The 14,053-nt window shown below is 50.5% G+C and overlaps 6 protein-coding genes across 6 annotated transcripts; 2 read left to right on the forward strand and 4 right to left on the reverse strand.

Annotated features, from left to right (window-relative positions):
- Positions 1-235: 235 nt before the first annotated feature.
- MCYG_07974 (conserved hypothetical protein) lies at positions 236-1,149 on the forward strand (the record flags this gene model as incomplete). The annotated part of the gene is made up of 6 exons (XM_002842845.1): positions 236-281; positions 366-469; positions 507-579; positions 608-679; positions 779-843; positions 898-1,149. 6 exons carry the CDS (start codon positions 236-238, stop codon positions 1,147-1,149), a joined length of 612 nt encoding a protein of 203 aa, XP_002842891.1.
- Positions 1,150-2,338: 1,189 nt separating this feature from the next.
- Positions 2,339-3,532, forward strand: MCYG_07975 (conserved hypothetical protein; the record flags this gene model as incomplete). Its single annotated transcript, XM_002842846.1, has 1 exon — positions 2,339-3,532. One exon carries the CDS (start codon positions 2,339-2,341, stop codon positions 3,530-3,532), a length of 1,194 nt encoding a protein of 397 aa, XP_002842892.1.
- Positions 3,533-3,976: 444 nt separating this feature from the next.
- On the reverse strand, positions 3,977-5,168 carry MCYG_07976 (conserved hypothetical protein; the record flags this gene model as incomplete). Its single annotated transcript, XM_002842847.1, has 3 exons — positions 3,977-4,060; positions 4,111-4,277; positions 4,334-5,168. 3 exons carry the CDS (start codon positions 5,166-5,168, stop codon positions 3,977-3,979), a joined length of 1,086 nt encoding a protein of 361 aa, XP_002842893.1.
- A 770-nt stretch (positions 5,169-5,938) lies between these two features.
- Positions 5,939-7,629, reverse strand: MCYG_07977 (mannan polymerase II complex ANP1 subunit; the record flags this gene model as incomplete). Its single annotated transcript, XM_002842848.1, has 3 exons — positions 5,939-6,382; positions 6,431-6,750; positions 6,807-7,629. 3 exons carry the CDS (start codon positions 7,627-7,629, stop codon positions 5,939-5,941), a joined length of 1,587 nt encoding a protein of 528 aa, XP_002842894.1.
- Positions 7,630-8,356: 727 nt separating this feature from the next.
- Positions 8,357-9,652, reverse strand: MCYG_07978 (GU4 nucleic-binding protein 1; the record flags this gene model as incomplete). Its single annotated transcript, XM_002842849.1, has 1 exon — positions 8,357-9,652. The coding sequence occupies one exon, from the start codon at positions 9,650-9,652 to the stop codon at positions 8,357-8,359; it is 1,296 nt and encodes a 431-aa protein (XP_002842895.1).
- Positions 9,653-10,210: 558 nt separating this feature from the next.
- On the reverse strand, positions 10,211-11,692 carry MCYG_07979 (aspartyl protease 3; the record flags this gene model as incomplete). Its single annotated transcript, XM_002842850.1, has 3 exons — positions 10,211-10,338; positions 10,394-11,166; positions 11,301-11,692. 3 exons carry the CDS (start codon positions 11,690-11,692, stop codon positions 10,211-10,213), a joined length of 1,293 nt encoding a protein of 430 aa, XP_002842896.1.
- Between the last annotated feature and the right edge of the window lie 2,361 nt (positions 11,693-14,053).

A 14,053-nucleotide genomic window follows, 5' to 3' on the forward strand; every position in this document is an offset into this window, starting at 1 on the left:
TAGTCTAATAATAGATTATATAATATTAGGTAAGCTGTTCCAGTCATGTGATGTTGCTCGGTCCATCTACTAGCTTACGTAATGATAACCAAGAAAAGTTGATGTTGAAGTATTAATATAAGGATACAGTAGAAGACACCGAAGCCAAGCTAGTGATGGTTTATATCAAGCATCGGGGAGCCTGAGGGACCGGAATACTGTGTCAACGTTCGTTGGCTGCCCTGGATGGGAGAAAATGTGGGACAAAATACCTAAACATCATCCAAAGGACTTCAATGTTTGCCTCGCAAGGTGAGCCCAATCTAAAACGCTACCTTATAATCCATATTCTCATGGCTTACCTCTTAGAACCAGAAATAAGTGAGTTCCGGAGTCGACCTTCTACCTGTTATTGAATACCAAACAAGATTTCCAAGAGTCTCGTCATCCTCGTGTGCATACCGATGAAAGTGAAGAGGAGAATACCTTAGCGACAGATTGCTTCCTTTTATCAGAAATAACCCGAGTATACCGATTGGAGCGCTAGCAGGGAACTGGATACATATAGGTACTTTATTTCGGAGTCACTCGGCTACTATGGTTATACTAATGGCCATACTATGTATAGATTTGAAGCCTGACAATGTGACTATAAATTATAAGCAAGATAGACAGGGCCAACCCTTGCTAGAGAGGGGCGGTACGAGGTAACCAGTAACCCGGGCTGCTCACTGAAGACGAAAGTGACGAGCTTCGATTTACAGAAGGCATATAAAGTAGGTAACGTAATGTGGCGTAGCCTTGAAGCTCAGACGAGCCAGGGGGTTCGGTAAGGCATCCGACGTGCTTTACTACGGCCTTATGGTGAGTAAATATAATGGATGTATATTTAAACATCAGCGGCTGATGAGTATTTAGAGCCTCTTCGTAAAATGGCTACGTCCAGACTCTGCGCAATTGCAAAAGAATAGAGTCGACCCCGAACTGGAGATGATGAGCCGATTGATATCTTCGGCTATGCCGACAGAGCTAGTGACGCATATCCAGGATGAGGACTGGGGTAATGTCATGATGACCATGTCAGAAGTAACAATGTTTACAGAAGGGCAGAAAGATTACCCAAACCTTGACACCAAGGCCCAAACAGGTCTTACCCAATACTGCATCTGAATCCCGCCAAAAGAGTTGGCCATGGAAGATGCCTTGGAGGACTGCTGGTGGGGACAGGCTATGCAAAAGGCCTACCACTTACAGGCTCTGGAGAGGCAACACTTTCTTTTTAAGACGAGGCATAAGCTAGTAGGAGTTGTGTAAGTCTAGTCCCTCCACCGTCCCCATGTCAACCCCAAGGTGCTAACTACCAAGTCTTAATCGTAATCACGGCTCCGGGCTCCTGGACCAATGCAATATTAATGACAAACATGAGACAGCAGCCTTTTATATGCATGGCTACATAGTATTACATGTACATGCCGCTGGCAACAATGATGAGATATCATTTGATAGCAAGTGATCACGCTGCATAACTATCTGCCGCCTCAACCAACATCAAAACAGTTTACTAGTGGTAATACGGCGCCGTAAGACCGTGGTACATCCGAGAAAAAAGCCCCGGTGGTCGCGTCACGGGACCCGCTAGTGGTTCCGATCCCAGGAGAGGCTGGAATCTCGAAAGGTTTGATTATGCGGTCATCGGGCCCTATGGGAAGGTACCTGGCATCCCCATACAAATCGTGAGGGGCAATAGGTACCCTTCCATCTCTCCCTCTGGGCCGACGAGTATTCTCCACCACACCCGCTTCCACCAGCTTTTCACGGATGTCTTCGCTTCCAGACGGCAGTTTGATCCATGCGGAAGAAGGCAAAACCCGTATTAACACTCCCACGGATTTCGATTAAGGCGAGGGGGTGGTCAAAAAAGGGCGTGGCCAGGGCTAAGGAATTGGGGGGCGGAGGGAGAACGGGGGTATATTTATACAAACGCTTGCTTTTTAGGGGCCATGCTTCGGCGTTCCCAGCCAAAGAACATCATGCAAACAAAGGCAGATGCTGAATAAAGTCCCAGCAGCTTACTTTTCTTTCTAGTTCTTGGGTTTAAACACTTCCATCAACTTCCAGGCGTTTATATACACCAGGTTGCTTCCTTCCCACACACCCTGGCTGCCAATCTGTGCAACCTGTCCAACAGTAAATAAAAGGCAGAACAAGCTTCCCGTTTCCTCCAGATCTTGCAACAGGGGGCGTGCAGAAAATAACTCATCAACCTGTTTTTGAAGAACGAGATATACGAAAAGACAGAGAGAAAGAGAGAAAAAGGAGAAAGAAAGACGCAAAAGGATTTAAACTGCAAACCGGAACCATGGGCTCACTCGATCATCACCTCCTAAACGCCGACTCCCCTGATATCGCCCTCGTAGTGGCCACCCCGGCTGAGAGAATCGAGAGTATAAGGGCAAACGGGCTTTCGTGGAAAGGTCCCTTGACGATGGATGAGTATATTGCTCGTGAAGACTTTTTGATACAGCAGGACATGGTCAAGGATGGCTGGATGACATGTTGGGTCCTGGTTGACCGCACCCTGCCGCCAGACGAGCGTCCTATTTTGAGCAGCTGCGAGTCGATCGCCAAACGTGCGTTCCTTGCATATAACGGGAATATCGAGACGGTCATCACCCATGGAATCGGGAGCGTGTACTGCCGGCCAGAGCACCGGGGACGCGGGTACGCTAAGCGGATGATCATAGAGCTGTCCAAGATACTAGACACATGGCAGCAGGAAAAGGGGCAGCCATGTCTCTTCTCTGTCTTGTACTCGGATATCGGCAAGTCCTTCTATGCCGCACACGGATGGCACCCGTACCCTTCGTCCCATTTTACGCTTGCACCGGAGGCTGTCCATTCGGGAGTCAACGGAACTGCAAATGGCAGTGTAAACGGCAGAACCAAGGGAGTCGACATGAGTATTGTCAAGGATATGTCCCGGGAGGACGTCCTCAGATACATGTGCTCCGAGCCAGTGATGGAGCAACACAAACAGAAGCTAAAAGAGGCGTCCAAGGGATCCAAGGCGGTCGTGGCCTTCCCACCAGACTTTGCCCACATGTCCTGGCACTGGGCCCGTGATGAGTTCTATTCCCGGATCCTCCGTCCAGAGAAAGGGGAGATTCTAGTCAAAGGTGCAGCAGTTCCGAGCCGCAATGTGTTCATGACCTGGAACCGAAAGTACGGAGCCACGCAAAAGGATAGCACGCTGTACATCCTTCGAACTCAGTATGAGGAGCCAACGTCCGCGGCAGAGAGACAAGCCACTGTCGAAGCTCTGGCTGCCGTCTTGCAGCGTGCCCGTGCGGAAGCTCAGGAATGGAACGTTGACCACGTCGAGATCTGGAACCCGTCTGCGCTGGTCAAGGAAGCCATCCTGACGGCTGATTCGAAGGCAGTCGAAGTCCACAGGGAGAAGGACAGCATCCCGTGCCTAAAATGGGATGGCAGCAAGTATGAGTATGGAGATAACGTCGACTGGATGTGGAATGAAAGATATGGCTGGTGTTGAAGTGATGAATCTTCTTTAAACTTAACGACCGGTATCGGATTTTTTTTTGACAACTTATTAAACTGCTGGGCTGGGCTGGACTGGGCTGAGATTGGGCGCTGGAGATATAATGCCGCCCCATCATCCATTTCCTTGTTTTTTCCCTGTTTCTATACTTTATATTCATATCACCTCAAGGGTACGCAAAGTGTATCGCAAGATACCAGGGGCGGATTGGCGGTCAACGTCAATATCTCTTTTTTTTTCATGTGTTTCCTTGTGTCCTTTTTTCTTTCTTTTTTTTTTTTTTTGGTTTCTTTTAAACGATGGCATTTGATTAGACAAGCGCAGAAAGCAGAAGTGCTATAGAGGTTATGAGAAGCCGTTTCATTTGTTATACGCGGAAAGGGGGGCAAATGGTGCTCAAATGTGTCCATGTCATCCGTTCGTGTTGTGTACTAATAACTATGACTTGGCTGGAAACAGATAGTCGTCGACTCTGGCTGGCGATAGCAGGATTTCTGCAGCCGGCAGCTTCATGTTAGCATTCTATCATATACATGTGTTATGTAGCATCATATAGTAGAGTAAGACAATACCTTCAAATTGTCGATGCGTGCATCTGCTCGCCATTGTTCTGGCAGGAGATCCTTCCAGTCACTGGTGTACGTTTCAAGATTGAGTATGGCCGTAGGCGTGGAGGTAGATGCCTCCAGGATGACCTCCCCGGTCCAAGAAGCCGTCTTATTCTGGTCAAAATTTGCCCCTAGAATGTTCATTAGCAGAGGAGTACCATTGCCAGCAGCAAAGGAAGAAACATACACTTCAACACTCTATCGATATCAGGCGAATCATCCACGAGTCTGCGCACGATAGCATCAAATAGGGACCTGGGAAACGGATACTCATCTATAACCGTATGTTCCGCCTCCTCGATGACCGCACTCCACAGGTCGTCGACAAGGAACTGCCTGCCCAGGTCGATACCGTGCAGCGTCGCTCCTTCAACCATCTTCTCCCACGCCATCAGCTTTGCCCTGGCAGAGGGCCGATGGCATCCGATGGCACCGGACTCCTTGTTCTTGTACACGAATGCACAGATGTCCGTCCAGGCGCGTTCACACTCCACGACGGAAAAGGGTATATCTGCAAACACCTTTAAGCGTTCCTGCATGATCTCCGCCACGGACAGCGGGTGGTCGTCGTCTTCCGTCCGCTCGTCGATGCGGATGTCACTCTCGTCGTAGATGGGGAGAGCAGCCAGGAGCGGCAGGAGGGCAGAGTTGGTGCTGGTGTTGGCATCCATGGCTTGGACTTCAAGCGTGGACTTGCACTGCGCGATGGAAGTGATGTTTTCTTCTCCCTGGGGCTTGATCAAGAGTATCGAATTGGAGGAGTTGACTTGTCGTAGCGAGAAGGTCTTTGTAGGCGTACACAGGTTCACGAAGTCTGATGTAGATGTAGATGGAGACGTAGATGGCGTGGACGACTTCAAGGAGAGCCTATGACGGTCAGCCTGGGTTCTCGACAGCAAGGACAAACCGGTCTGTACGTACTCTGGAGGGTTTTCTGATTCCAGCAGCTCAAGCAGCTCAGACGGAAGCTCGAGGAGTCTGAATTGCTGTTGTGGTTGTGTCTGCGTGAGGCGAACGTCCATCACTCTGCTGGCCGGACTTAGCTCTCTACCATGGCCCCGGAGGATCGCGAGGGTGTATGCGACTGCTTGACGGCCGTGGCAGAGGAGAAATCTCGTCTGCCTTGATAGTGGGATCAATAAGGCTGTCTGTCTTTTGGCTCTTCGTGGCGTTGGGACTTTTTTTGCGCTGCTTTCTTTTCTTTTCTTTTGGCGGGGTTTTTTTTTTCTGGTACATACAAGGCAAAACAGCTTATTATTTAATACTGAAGGCACTTTGTAAGCATCTTATTATTATTCTCTGGTTCGGTAAGCTTGTGGTTGTATAGGCTTGTAGAAGTGGTATGTGTTGTAGATGTTGTAGTAGGAGGGCAGAAGTCGACGAAGATGCTGGACGAGACAACAAAGAGACCAAAAGACTACGTAGATGTACACGAGAGAAGCAAGGAAAAGAACAGCTTGAAGATGTAGCAGACGAGCCCGAGGAAAGAAAAGTAGACCATCTAGTACATGGCTAAAAAGGGAGAATCGACTTGCAATGGTATGCATCACACTGCAGGATCACCGATATAAAAAGATATATAGCTGGTAATAGAGAGTAGAAGAAGAGAAGAAGAAGAAGAAGAAGCCAGAAATGTCAATTGTCATTTTTTGGTAGAAGAGCCTGTTCGATAGATTAGTTTGCCGTCGAGTGGAAAAGGGGGTATATAGGGGCAAAGCTCACAGGTCTATCATCGAGGTCTAGCAGGAGGAAGAGGAAGAAAGAAAGAAAAAACAAATTCATGCGAGAAGAATCATTCCGGCTTCTTCTTCTCGTCTTTGGCCTTGTCTCCAGGCTTCTCCTTGTCTGCCTCCTTTTCCTTGGGAGGGAGAAGCTGAGCCTTCTTGTCGTCCTGCTTCTCTACAGCTTCTTTGCCATTACTGCTGGACCCCTGCTGTTTTTCCTTGGCTGCCTTCTCCTTAGCGGCCTCCTTCTCCTTGAGCTCCTGCTGGTTCTTGTCCTTTTGCATGATGTCGTGGACGGCCGACTTGTCCTTTTCGGACTCGATGCTGGGGTCCTTGAACTGCTCTTTGATCTTCTTGGCCTTCTCCTTCTTCTCCTTCTCCTCTGCCTCCCGCTGCTTGCGTTCCTTCTCCATCTCTTTCATGTGTCGGAGGTCGTCGACACTAGGCTCGTATAGATGCCAGATCGTGTAGTGTGGGAGGCCCACGACGGAGAACTTCATCCGTTTCGACATCTACATGAGTTAGTACTAGTTGCAGTGTTCAAGGGTACGAGGACTGACCTTGCCAAAAGCCTCTGTCTCGGCGTGCTTCTCGAAGGAAAAGGCAGGAAAGTGGACGCCGGCGCGGAAGACCTTGGCCTTGGCCAGGATGCTGACTCCGCCGACGCCATCGATCTCCATCTCCATGTCCGGGTCGCCAAAGGGGTCGCGGAGGTAGGCCAGATGCGGCCTCCAGGTGGCGTACTCGGCGTATCCCTCGACGATGACGGCGTCCTCGTCGAGCGTGTCCGCCAGGGCCAGGGCCGTCTCGGACTCCTGCCACGAGTTCAGGTCGTACGGCTGCTCGCCTCCCAGCCAGTCCGGCAGCGGCCTCCATACATCTGTAGAAGTTAGTATAAAACATTAAAATTCAGTATATATGAGTAAGGCCACTTACTCGGGACGATGACATCTTTGTTGTGACGCATGAGGTCCTCGAGGATGGTAAAAGGGGCGGTCTCGACGTCAGCGTCTCGCCAGTAGACCCAGCTGTGCGTCGGACGCAGGGTGGCACTGAGCAGCCAGTTCCTCGCCTGGGCCATGAGCTTCCGCCTGGACGCCTGGGCGGCGAAACCATGCCTGCTCTCGACGTCCTGGTTGACCTTTTGCCCAAAGTCCTTCTCGATGACGGAGATCTCGCCGTAGGGCTGCTTGGGGTCCGGGTCGCTCTGCAGCTCCTCCAGCAGCCTGGTGAGCAGGCCGGAGGTGTCGTCCTTGGAGTCTGAGACCAGGAAGGCCAGGTCGATCAGGTGGTGAGGGTAGGTGAAGTTCCGCAGGTGGGAGAAGAACATGGGCAGATGGGGGGCGGCGTCTCGCAGGGGGGTGCAGAGCAGCACACGCTCCTCCCTCTCCCACCCCCTGGGCGTGCCCTCGACGTTCGACAGGTCGTAGTACCGCACCGTCTCGAGCTGGAAGTCGTCTGTGGCAGCGAAGAGGCCGAGTGAGGCTGCTCCTATCAGGGTAGGGCGCCACGACGGGAAGAGGAAGAGCAGCAGGCATGTCGAGAGGGCGCCTACGACGAGGAGACGCTGGAGCAGGGCCCGTCGCCGTCGAAGAGCTGGCTGCGAACGAGGTTGGAATCTATCTCTATCAGCACCTTGTCTTCTCTTCTTCTCTTGCAGTCGTGTATTTCCATACCTATGGGGAGAGATGGAAAAGGTACCGCTCTCCCGCTTGGGGGTAGCGGTATAGCCATTGGAGAAGGCCGAATGCCTGTTCATGTCTCCGCGAGCAGCATGTGTGTGTCTCCCTTGACGCTGGTATGGTTCTTCCTCCCGCGCTGAAGACGCTGCGAGTGTCCGTCTTGCAGTCGAAGCAGCAAAGAAGCAGTAAAAAAAGAAGATCCAAGTTTTTCCCCCTGGACGAAGTTGAAGAAGAAGAAAAAAGCCAAGCAGGAAAATCGTCAAGGGGCGAAGAAGATGACGAAGCGTCGCAGGTTTCGCCTTTGGCGCTTTCAACAGCTCAATGTATGCTGATTATTGATATTGAGGAGACGAAGATGAAGATATTTATGAGCAGCGAGTGAGACAGTCGAGTGTCTTTCTCTTCTTCGCTTTACTGGCTTTGCTGCTCAGCTTGTTTCAGGATCATCTTTCATCCGCGGTTGTAGAAGTATAGAGTATAGAGTATAGAGTATAGAGTATAGAGTATAGAAGTAGAGGAGATGAAGTAAGAGATGAAGTAGAAGAGAATAAGGAGAGTAAGTAGAATAGGAGTGTCTGCGTCCTCTGTGTCTTCTTACTATGCTAATAATGAACACCGTGGCAGATCGTCAGGGCCAGGATGAAGATGATCACGGCAGAGAGAATACGAGTTATGGAGTATATAGACAGTAGACGGGATGAGACTGTCAGTACAGGAGGCATGGTGCTGTGTGAAGTGCATGGCTGATAGACATCTATAAGACGTACTCCGTAGACATATCTTATTCTTATTGACTCAAGGTATCTACCTAACAGTAGCACCGGCAAGGCTCTTGACGGTGCAGACGCCTCCAGACTTGACCATCAGCCTGCCCAGCGGCGGTTTCGACCCGGCCGTCTCGCTCACCTGGGGCACGGCGGCGCTCTCGAACACAACCTCGAGCCCGTCAGTGGTGGTGAAGCCCGGCTGGAAGGTCTCCCACATCTTCTTCTTCGGGTTCAGCTGCTTCTCCGGCTCGGCTTCGTCCCAGCCCTCGAAGAAGACCCGCTCGCCCGCCTCTGCGCCCTCCGGCGGGCAGACCAGCTCGACGGGGCCGCCGTGGGAGTCGTCGCCGTCGTTACCGGCGCGTGGAGAGGCTGCCAGCACCATGGCGGCAGACTTGACGCCTCGCATCGTCACCGGCTTCAGGTTGCAGACCGTCACCACCTTGCGGCCCTGCATCTCGGCCAGGGGCACGAGGCCGTTGAGGCCAGAGCAGACGGTCCGCACGGTCAGCCCGGTCTCTTCGTCCAGCTGCGTGTTGTCTGAACCGGGGGCGTCGCCGCACGCTATCGTCGACACGTACAGCGAGTCTGCGTTGGGGTGGTTGACCGCCCGTAGGATGTGGCCGACCCGTAGGTCGATAACGCAGGGGGACATGGGTGCAGCCGGCGCCGGAGCAGCCTTCTGTCGAGGCTGCTTCTCCTTCTTGACCTTCTTCTCCTCCTTGTTATTCTTCGTCTCTCCGGCCTCCTTGGTCTTCCCAACGACAACAGTAGTCTCCTCGCCCGTGGCACCCTTCTTCTCCTTCTTGACCTTCTTCTCCTCCTTTGGCGCCGCAGCCGGCTTAGGCACCGCAATCACATTGTCCAGATCAACAACCACCTTCTCCTCCGCCGGTATCTCCAGCCCAAACAGCTCCGCGTTCTGCACAAAGTCCACATGCCGCACGATGTGATGGTACCCGTCCTCCCCCGTCCGCTGCTCAGCACTCCACTTCTCCACCACGGGCGCAAGCGTAGCATACACGGCTACGTCCAGCACAGAGGGCTTGACGCCCAACATCGTCGTCCGCATGGCAAGATGCGCGTTGAGCGTCTTCAACTGCTCGTCCAACCCTGACTGTTCCGCCCCGTCCTTTAGACTGTCGGCCAGCTTGGTGATGACGGGCAGCCATGACTCGATATCTGCCTTCTCAGCGTCGGAGAAGAGCACGGTAGGGAAGATGAGAGGCGAGAGCGTGTGCAGGTTTACCTCCGTCGCCTGCGAGGGCACCGCCTTGGGGTATGAGCGGTACAGGAGCGAGAGGAGCGAGGACGTCGGTGCCGATGCCGTCGCCATGCTGGCTGAGTCGAGGAACGGTGCTCTAGGCGCTTGTATAGCTGGTATTCTCGCTGCTCTTGGTGGTGCTCTTGATGCTGGTGATGCTCGAGTGACTCTGATGGCTCGCGGGGTCGCTGAGGCCCGCAGAAGAGACGGGATGAAGCCTGGGGGCGGCAGCTTGAAGACCTGACACTCTCAGACACGCTGAGCTCGGTGTATCCGTTTGTAAGACGATATTCTTTTAATTGTTCTTCTCTTCGTCTTTTCTTCTTCTTTCCTTCTTTTCTTCTTTTCTGTTGATTCAAAAAGTTTTTGTGAGGGGCCTGATTATGTAAGCAGATATACACAAAGTAGTAGATGTAGATGTATAGATGATGAAGATGTATAGATGATGAAGATGTATAGATGATGAAGATGTATAGATGATGAAGATGTATAGATGATGAAGATGTATAGATGATGAAGATGTATAGATGATGAAGATGTACTGATAGTGACAGGTAGATATTATTTAATTATTCTATGTTCGTAAGTACATGTACCAAACTACGTGAAAGAGTGTAATGCAATGCTAGTCTAAGCATGGGGAGCGAGAGAGACGGAGGGACCGCGGTAGTCGAAGACGACGAAGAGGGCCTTGAAGAAGACGTCTCCCAGTATCTGGATGCCGCCGGCGTTGTTGGACTGCAGCCCACCGTAGCATACTACATTAACGTCAGTAACCAATGCTCATTCGACCGGTATATAAGAACAACTCACCATCGGTACCATCAGGGCCAGGGCCGTAGTTCTGGAAGGTGAGCAGCGAGCTCGGGATGATGGCCATATGGTCGTGTCCCACGGCCAGGAAGAGAGAGGGCATGGAGGCGTTGCAGGGATAGACCCATCCGGCATAGCGGCTGGCATCGTACCTGGCCCCCTTGACCTGCGCATAGTACGCCTTGACGACCTCCTCGTCCAGGATGAGCAGCGTGGTGCCGGTGTCCAGGATGGCGGTGCCGGTCCCGTTCTCGACCTTCTGGATCTTGTCCAGCTGGCCGACGGAGTAGAGCGCGCTGCTGATCTCCCAGAACCCGTTCTTGTTGTTGACGGGCACGTTGACCAGGTCGCCGGCGTACTTTGTCTTGTCGATGGCGCCGAACTCGTACGAGCCCATCTTGCCCTTTCTGAGCTGGGCGGTGAAGACGGGCTCGTCGAGGTCTTCGGCCAGGTTCTCGAAGAAGGTCTTTTGCTTGTCGGGCCGCACGGTGTTGAGCTTGTTCATGGCCAGCCCGACGAGGCCGTCGGACGACTTGTCGTTCGCCAGAGAGGCGGCGACCTTGGTGGGCAGGCCGATGGCTTGCTTCCTGACGGTTGCGCCGCCGATGTCCATCACGTCGGTGATCACTGGGCCCGAGGCGTGCGACTTGTCACCGTACTTGATGCTGAAGGTCAGGCCGTCCAGCTTGCTGTACGTCTTGGACTTGCGCGGGTCGTACAGGTGGTGGTCCTTTTTGGCCTCCTCGTCATCCATGTCGGTGTTCATCACCCATCTGTATGCATGTTTAGCCTTTGCTCATAAAGTTGTTGCTCATAAGTTGTTGCTCATATAAATTTGTTGCTCATAAAGTTGTTGCTCATATGCATGTATTGATACATGTAGATAAAGACAGGTCATATAACTTACGTGTCGGAAGAGCCGGTGTCAAAGTTCATGATGAACGGCTGGCCACCGATGGTGACGGGGGACAGAAACTGGATATCATGGCTGGTCGGGTTGTTCTCGACCTCGCCCTTCTCGTCTTTGCCGTCGTCTTTGGCTCCGGGGGCGCCTCCAGCGATCTTTGAGTTGCCCTGAAACCGGCTGATGGGCTCAGGCCGGTAGCCATCCATCCCCTGCGTCGACGGGATGCCGTACTTTGCGTATGCTCTCTGCAGGTCTGTTGGTCCATCGCGAGCGTACTCCGCCTCTGACCGGCGCGCCAGGTGGACTGTGAAGCTTCCAGGTTTCTTTCGAGGCGTAGGCTTGCTGAGGGCGAGAGGCAGCAGGACAGCCACCAGCAGCGACGAAAGATGCATCTTGCAGTAGAATAAAAGATGAAATTAAAAGAGAGAAAAGAAGAAGAGAAGTGCTTTTAGCTGTTTGACAGTGAATAGAGAGTGAAAACAATGAGTGAATGGATATAATATCAGGACAATAAACCGCCTGTTGCGGCCCGGACAGCCTTCACAACCAAGTCTATCAATGTATGTACTTTTTGATGGACCGGCCAGGATAACCAACTGCACAGCAGTGAATTGATATAAACAGAAAAATAAAAGAGAGAGATAAAGAGAGAGACAGAGAAACAGAGACCAGACAGGAGGTGCTACCAGGCCCATCCCTGGGGGGGCCGTCTCTGTATCTTTATAAATCTCTCTGCATAAAAAAAACCTCGACTCAAGTGTCAAACAGCTTAAGCTTAGTCTTTTACCCCTTCTTCGCCATCGTTGCTTTTCCCCCCTGAGGCATCAAGTCGATGCATGGAAGAAAGAAGCAAAGAAGAAGCAAAAGAGCGCCCTGCTGGCCAGGCTTTTCATCACGCCCAAGAGAGTTAGAGTTGATGAAAGGTCCCACAAAGCCTGAGGTGTACGGAGAGAATATCGGCTTCTTCCGTCGCCCATTGGGCTTGTCCTATGCTTTGAGCCAGGTTGCAAGCGAGAGGCATGAAACGCTGACGAGTGGACAAGCAGAACAACCGCCGAAGGGATGAAACCAGGGCTTTTCGACTTGGCGCAGGCGATCGCGGTGATTCGGCAGATCGAAGCCAGTGAAACTGACCCTTGGCCCGCAGCAGATCTCTTGTTTCTTTTTTTATCGTGGAAGTTCATGGGCGGGAGATTTCACGGCGGGAGAGGAGATTTCATGGCTGTGGTGGACGGGAGATGTTCGGTCGGGCCCTTGCAGACCTTGCCCGGCGGCTAGACAAGTCGTAAGTAATAAGATGATAAAGGATACAAGGATATCATAGTAAGCAGCGATGCTACAGGCAGAGCGTACAGAGTGCTCCGTAGAGAACGGAGTAAATCGGGGCGTCACCAAAGTGCTGACACCAAATATGTGGCCCCCTTGGTGAGGATTTGGGTAGGGTCGATAGAACTACTTCAACGATGGATAGACGTCTACAGTCTATCAATCGTATAGCGTCGATTCCTAGTTAATATCTCCTGACAGAGCGGTTTCCGGTATATACAAAGATACTGTAAGGCTACCAAGGGGCACACATCCTGCTATTAGAAGAACCTTGTCCTCGCTATGTCATGGCTAGAGGTCACTCATCTATATATACCCTTTAACGTGACTCACCACTAAATGCCCACCACCACTAAATGCCCGCCTAATCTCAACGCTCAACTCGTTCGATTAAGCTATAAATATCGATATATCTTAACGCAATGTAAGTAATAAAGTAAATAAATTATTAAATAACGATAGTAGAGTTCTAAATTATATAGAAAATAGTATAGTTAAGAAAATAAATAAGTATTAGGCTTAATATTTCGCCCCGTACGACTTATACTAGGTTAGAATATAAAAAAGGGTATATAAGGAATAGAATTAATAAAAGTAGCTTTCCGAGGTAATTTTACCTTATTTTCTAATTAGGAAGGTAAAATAGGCCTTAAAGCGTTAATTTAGGCCTTTTTAGCCTTCTTAAATAGTTACTAGGCTTTCTATTTATTAGTCTTATACTACTATTTAATTGTAGCTTATTCGCGCCAAGTAGTAGCCTCTATTTTTACCTTCTCCCGGGCCTCTTTTTATAATTACTACTTTATAAGTCTTTAAGTCTTCTTCTCTATAGCTTTCTAAGCCTTAATATCCTTTTAAATCGTACGTTAAAGCTTTAATTCTTCTACTTAAGTAATTTTATTCTATTTTTTAGCCTCTTCTTCTACTATTTAATCTCTTACTTATTATACCTTCGAAGGGGAAAAAAATTAAGCCTAGTGTTAACGGCCGAAGAGAGTTCTATTTAACTAACTAAGGGTATCCGTAAGTCGAAGACAAAACATATAGAGAAGAAGAAGGAAGGGGAAAGGAAGGAAGTCGGTAATAGGGGATAGAGTTATAGCTCTAGGTATTAAGGTTATATAACCGTATTAAGGGTTATATACGCGAGAGTAAAAAGAGGGGAGTCTAGTAATAGTATCTCTATATTAACGGCCGAAGAGAGTTCTATTCAACTAACTAAGGGTATCCGTAAGTCGAAGACAAAACATATAGAGAAGAAGAAGGAAGAGGAAAGGAAGGAAGTCGATAATAGGGGATAGAGTTATAGCTCTAGGCGTTAAGGTTATATAACTATATTAAGGGTTATATACGCGAGAGTAAAAAGAGGGGAGTCTAGTAATAGTATCTCTAGATAGGCCTTACTACCTTATCGATTACGGAGCGTG

Source organism: Microsporum canis, genomic scaffold (genome assembly GCF_000151145.1).
Source record: "Microsporum canis CBS 113480 supercont1.8 genomic scaffold, whole genome shotgun sequence".
Lineage (NCBI taxonomy): Eukaryota > Fungi > Ascomycota > Eurotiomycetes > Onygenales > Arthrodermataceae > Microsporum > Microsporum canis.